The sequence below is a fragment of the Synchiropus splendidus genome, chromosome 19, assembly GCF_027744825.2.
Source record: "Synchiropus splendidus isolate RoL2022-P1 chromosome 19, RoL_Sspl_1.0, whole genome shotgun sequence".
In the NCBI taxonomy this organism is placed as follows: Eukaryota; Metazoa; Chordata; class Actinopteri; order Syngnathiformes; family Callionymidae; genus Synchiropus; species Synchiropus splendidus.
The window spans coordinates 16,346,946-16,352,945 of record NC_071352.1 but is presented as its reverse complement, the minus strand read 5'-3'; the positions used below and the strand labels follow the sequence as shown (position 1 = coordinate 16,352,945).

Genomic DNA, 6,000 nt, shown 5'->3' with positions numbered 1-6,000 from the left:
AACTGGTATCTTCATTGACAAAGCATGACTTTGACTCGGACAATGGCTCCCTCTCGTGGCCTCTGATCACATGATCTCTCACGTGAGGACCCTGCCCCCTCTGATGCCAGCTCATCTCCATCGTGTTAACCTTTCAGATCATCTCTCCATCTCACCCTTGGACAAGCCCTCAAGACACTGGGCCTCCTCCTCCTGAGGGAAGACCTCGTCTCCGTGCTGGACAGGAGAACCATGTTCTGATCCTGAGCTCATCATCACTGCCAGGTGAACGACCCACACCAGAGGCACCAGACAGCGGCTAGACCTCGCTTCAAAGGGGTGGAGCTAGTGACGGCGCCCCCTCAACTGTCCGTCTTGCTTTTGTTTCTGAGCTCCTCCAGGACCTTCCAGTTGAGCTCCATGCTCCTCTTCAGCTCCGACAAGTCGTCCCTGATCTCCTCCAGGACGCCCAGCTGGGTCAGCTTTCTATCGATGGACAGGAGGATCTCTGAAGGGACGGCGGCCCCAGTCAAGGGCGGCGGGGACCCGGTACCTGACGTCTCCACAGTCTGTTCCATGAGCTTCTCACAGTACAGGTCGATGAAGTCCTCCAGCTCCTCCAGACTGCTGTCGCCCCACTGGTCTATCAGGGCCTGAAGGTCTACCGACTCCACGGACCATCCGAGGGCCAAGTCTCTCTGCTGGTGACTGAACTGTGGCAGCGAGCGCCGCAACGTCTGGGTTGAGAAGGTTTGCTCGTCCATGAAGAACCACGTGGGGCTCAGCGCCTCCGGACTCCTCAGTCGGCCCTGACTGGACAGAATGGAGGCCAGGCAAGAGAGAAGGATGTTTCGGTCTGAGACAGTGAGGCGGCGGCGCCGTCGCCTTCCAGCAGGTACCACCGTCAGCTGGCCGTCATGTGACCTGGGGTGGCGCGGTGGCGACGCGGCGACTGCAGAGTAAACACAGACACGGGACCTGAGTCACCAACATTCCAGCTGCTTCCACCATCGTCCGCACCTCCTGAAGCGGCTGTTATCACCCGCCGCTCCCATTACAGCAGTGAAGGTTGCCATGGAAACACAACAGTGAAGCAAAAAGTTCCAGTAGCAACTGAAACATTCCGCTTGTGAACCTCGATACGCTTCATGCTTCTGAGATCATGTGTTGAATTTGTATTTGAGCTCACATTTTGAACGTGTATTCCAAGCGCCCCCTAGAGGGCCAATTTGAATAGGTTGATCTTGCACTCCAGAGGCAGAGACTCTGACTCACAAAACGTCAGAGACATGAAAGTACTGACTCACACATCTGAGAGCCGGAGGAAAACGACAACGTGACAGGACTCCCTCCGACTCTAGACCAGGTTCAACCGTCTCAATATTGGGCAGGAAGTTACGCTGACTCAATCGAGGTGAGAGGCATCTCTGGTTGTAAGAAGTGGCAGTTGTTTTGACTCAGAATACTGAATCAAGGAAGTCTGATTTGACCCATACGGAAGTGGTTCTTACTCTTTGACTCACGAGTCGGTGAGTCTCACAGTCCTGACAGAGTCCATGTCAGGTTTTAGCCCCGTCCTGAATCACACAAGCCATCGACAAAAGTGCCACGGACAACACCAGTGGTCTTTGTTCATAAATAAAATTCCTGTGTCATGTGGTGTCACATGATGCGAGATCACCAAGTGTGTTGACATCAGTGACCATACACTGCCATGGTGTAAACAATGCTTTTTCACGGATCACGGGAGGAAATAAACTTGATTTGCTTCTGGACTTCCCCGCTCACATGTCAGACCCGAGTCAAGGTTGGGATGAGCCACCTACCCTGGTTCCGATGGTCTCCCTGAAGTGTTGAAGGGCTTCTCCACAGACGGGTCTCACTCACGTGACCTTCTCCTGCCAGCATCTCCTCGACCAGCTGCATGAGCGCCACCACCTGACCGCCCCGGCTGTTGTCCAGCACGTGGTACCTGTCCCCGCAGCGCTGCAGCAGCCGTTGCAGCAGCTCGCCCTCGCACTCAATCCGCTGCTCCACCGTGGTGTCTCCCAGCCAGTCGCCATGGCTGAACACCACCACGGCTCTGTTCCACCAACGTCCCCACATCTGCTCCTGCAGGTCCTCAAAGTTCTCACCCCTGAAGGACGAGCTCAAGTTCACGACGAGCAGGAAGACGCACGACGGAGACAGGGAGTCGGCAGCTAGCTTGTAGCGCCCGGGCGTGTCCAGCACCGTCACCCTCCAGTCCTTGATGCTACATTCTTGTTTGGCGCAGGAAGTTTGGGGGTCGGTGGAGTTGAAGCCGGTTCTTCTCAGAATGGTGTTTCCACATGAAGTCTTCCCAGTTTTCCTGCCGCCAACAAGCACCAGAGTGACGTCTCCGTCCGTCCCTGGAAGATCGGTGTTGAACATGAGTGGATAAAGAAGCAACAGAATCGCTGGAACTCACCGTCACACGTTGCTGGCGTCTGCCGCCGGCCCGACCTCCTGACCCGCCTCTCCTCGGCTCTCACCACCTGCGTCCTCTTCGTCTCCTCCAGCCGCTTCACGTCGCTCGCGCAGCTCCAGCTGACCTCACTGCCGGCGTCCAGCTCTTCGATCTTCCCAATCAGCTGCCTCACCTGGAATCCATCTCCCTTCGTGCGATTGTTGAGAATGTGGTACCGGTTGGCGCAGCGGTCCACCAGCCACCGCAGCGGCTCTCCCTCGCTCTCGATGTATTTCTCGGTGGTCGTCCCTCCGAGCCAGTCCCCAAAACTGAACAGGACGATGACGCGGCTCCAGATCTGGGGGCCGAGCAGCTCCAGATGCTCCTGGACGGACCGCCTGTTGGTCTCGCTGAAGGCCCGGTCCACTCGGATCACCAGCAGGAACACGTGCGGACGGACGGCTGAGCTGAGCCGCAGCTCCCTGCGGTCGAAGGCCGAGCTCTCTTGGCTGAAGTAGTTCCTCCACCAGCCCGGCGTGTCCACCACCGTCACCTGCCTCCCGAACACCAGGCCGGTCTCAGCCGCACACTGAGCCGTCCTCCTGCCGGCCTGCTGGCTGTTTTCTCTGCCCAGGATGGTGTTCAGAACCGAGGTCTTTCCAGAGCCTTTGGGCCCGACCAGCACCACCCTCATATCGGTGATGGCCCGCAGCTTCTCTAGAGGACACACACACACACACACAGAGGCCCATGAGAAATCCTACCTTCAGTTCCCTCACTCTCCACCTCAAAACTCGAATACCTCTCATGGCCGATCTGTGATTCTTCATCCTCCTCAACCTCAGCTGAGCCCCCTCCTCCACCCTCCTCTTGTCCTCCTCGATCACCTCACAGATGTTTCCCTCCATTCGGAAGACTTTGTTTCCACTTTCCCCGACCAGCTGCTGAATCTTCTCCAGCAGCTCAGCAGCTCCCGACTTATCGGCCAAACAAACACTGTGGCATCTGCCGCCGCACTTGTCCAGCAGCCAGCGGACGCCGGGCTCCGTCAGATCCTCGGCTCCTCCGTGGTCGAGGGCGAGCACCAGGATGCAATGGCTCCACACCTTCTCGCCGAGCAGCTCCACGTGCTCCTGTACCGCCCGGCGCCGCTGCTCCGACAGGAAGGAGCTGGCCTTGATTGTGATGAGGAAGACGTGTGGTCCAGGAGGACACAGCCAGACGCTCCCCACAATCTCCCTCTTCACCAGCCGCGTGGTCTCCTGAACGCCGAGGTCGCACCACCAGCCGGGCGTGTCGACCACCGTCAGCCACCGCCGGCCCACCAGGCCCAGCCTCCTGCTGCAGGTGGTCCGCTCTTTGGTGACAAACTCCTCCTTCCCAAGGATGTAGTTTCCCACTGAACTCTTGCCAGAGTTCCTGCCGCCGAGAAGGACGACGTTCGTCTGAGACGTGGGCCAGTCTAGAAACACAGACATCAGCCGACGCGTCAGAGCGGCAGCACACCGTCACCTGAAGCAGGAACGCACCCTGGGACAAGTGAAACTTGTCTCCAGGTTTCCTGCTTCCAGAAACCAGAGCTCAATCGAAGCAGATTCCACTCCTCTGTTGAGCGGTCATCACCACCGTGGGACTCAAGTTATGAATCAGAAGACAAGTAAAGACTCACCAGCAGGACCTCCGCTGGACTCCATGGCTCAACTGGTCCAACTGTCATGTCCATGTCGCTGACACGTGCAGCTCCTTCTCCAGGAAGGGCCTGGTTTTTATGGCTTTTATGAGGCTGAAGTTCAACTGTAGTGAGTCACGAAGGAGTGAACCAGCAGGCGACTCCCTCGTGAGATGATTCACCTTTGTTTTCAGTCATTTACTTTTCACAATATTGACAGGATACACTCACTATTTTTCATCCAAGATTTGTGTTATCTGCTGCATGTGTGTGGGGGCGGGTGTCATCACAATTTGGTCGTTTAGTTTGGTTCAGAGTCCTGGTTCAGGTGAGCCATGTGTTTTGGAGGGTTAGGTTGAGGGTGAGAGGCTGGGGAAAGGGTTATGGCAATGAGAAACTTCACAATGTCCTCACTGGGCTTGTTTATTTACCTGTGTGGGGAGCGATTCTTGACAAAACACTCTCCTTGTGAGGAGTGTGGGGACCTTTGCCTGGACCCCACAAGGTTAAGCCTCGATTTGGGGATGAAGACTTCAAAATAAGTGAGTCATTATAAGAAGGTTTCAGTTTGGTTCAGAGTCCTGGTGAAGGTGAGCCATGTGTTTTGGAGGGTTTAGGTTTGCAACTGTGGGAGGTCCACACAAAGACAGCAAAACACGGATGTGTGTGGTGGAGAGAGCGTTTTTTAAATTTTTTCTCTTTTTTGTTATTTTTTTATTTTCATTTTTCTATGACTTGGTTTTTATTTATTTATCGTTATTTTTTCGTCCCTTTTGTTTTAATGGTTGGCTCAGATGCTAACATTTGTATTTCCTTTTATTTTTTCCATTCAAATGTATATACATGTCTCTTTGTTTTGTTTTGTTTGTTTTGTTTTTAGTTCAATTTAATTTATGATGATTATTTACTTGAAGTCTTTAAGAGGCCGTTTCCTACGAAAGATGTTCATCTCTCTAAGGCCCTCGACATGACAAGGATGAACAGGGCTGATGGTTGTTGCTGAGGTGCAGAGAAGCAGGACACAGCTGTGAAGAACCGAGGACCAAGGTCGCTCACAAGTAGGGATGCGGAAAATATGTGGCAAATTTCCATGCGAAGCTAAGCTTGGGAAAGTGGGACATACTACTGGAAAGCCTCCATGGGAATTAATGGGAACTAACTAGGAATATATTGTATCCAAGTGTAAATGAAACTGTTGTCCCTTTCATTAATTCCCATGGAAAGTTCCTCGAGTTTGTGAGAATTCATGGAATTTTGCCAACCGAGTCACGAGTCAGTTCTGTGAAGTCCACTCCTTTGAATGGTCCAAGTCCGAGAGGCTCTCGAAGCAAGCATCAGTCCATGTAACCGGGTTACACACAGCATCACGGTGGGGCAAGGGCACACCCTGAGCGCAGCGCCGAGCGAAATCAGGAGTGCAAAACAGCGTCATTTGTCATACACGTGGCTCTGACTGAGCAGCAGCAGCAGCCCTGGTCTTCAGGGGCTGGAGGCTTCTCAGCCTCTCGCTTCGATACACCCGGACAATAAACTGTTTCACATGTTTCATTGGAATTGTTTATCTGATGGTTATCAGCAACACTTCCATCGAGCAAATACAAATCGCTCTTGGTTTCACAAGGTCCTCATTTGTGTTTCACTCCCTGGTGTTACTCCTGAGGACCCATGAGCACCGAAGCCGCTGCACACGGCCTCCACTGTCAAGTTGAAAGTGCTGACATCTTCATCTGTCAGCTGTTTGGCCGCAGATGTGACAAGCTAACAGCTCATGTACAAGGATAATGCAAGGATTCGTTGTGTTCGTGGTCATTGCACAGTAAAGATGGGACCAAAGCCAAACATCTGTCACAAACCTACCCTGTTGGTGAACATGAAACTTTGAGGCTACATTTCTTTACTTTTTACTTTGCTCTTTGCTATTCAT

General features: G+C 53.5%; 1 protein-coding gene across 1 annotated transcript; it reads right to left on the bottom strand.

Moving 5' to 3' along the window:
* Positions 1-341: 341 nt before the first annotated feature.
* On the bottom strand, positions 342-4,101 carry LOC128750522 (GTPase IMAP family member 8-like). Its single transcript, XM_053850702.1, has 5 exons — positions 4,077-4,101; positions 3,210-3,869; positions 2,429-3,124; positions 1,806-2,357; positions 342-931 (listed from the first exon to the last, which is right to left on the bottom strand). The coding sequence occupies exons 1-5, from the start codon at positions 4,099-4,101 to the stop codon at positions 342-344; spliced, it is 2,523 nt and encodes an 840-aa protein (XP_053706677.1).
* Positions 4,102-6,000: the final 1,899 nt, after the last annotated feature.

Bases quoted from the DNA above. Each gene is read 5' to 3' on its own strand.
- LOC128750522 (XM_053850702.1), bottom strand. From the start codon at position 4,101: ATGGAGTCCAGCGGAGGTCCTGCTG. The intron at 2,358-2,428 runs GTGAGTTCCAGC...GGACGGACGGAG, and splicing joins GACGCCAGCAACGTGTGACG to ACGTCACTCTGGTGCTTGTT. The intron at 932-1,805 runs GTAGGTGGCTCA...TTTACTCTGCAG, and splicing joins GGGAGACCATCGGAACCAGG to TCGCCGCGTCGCCACCGCGC.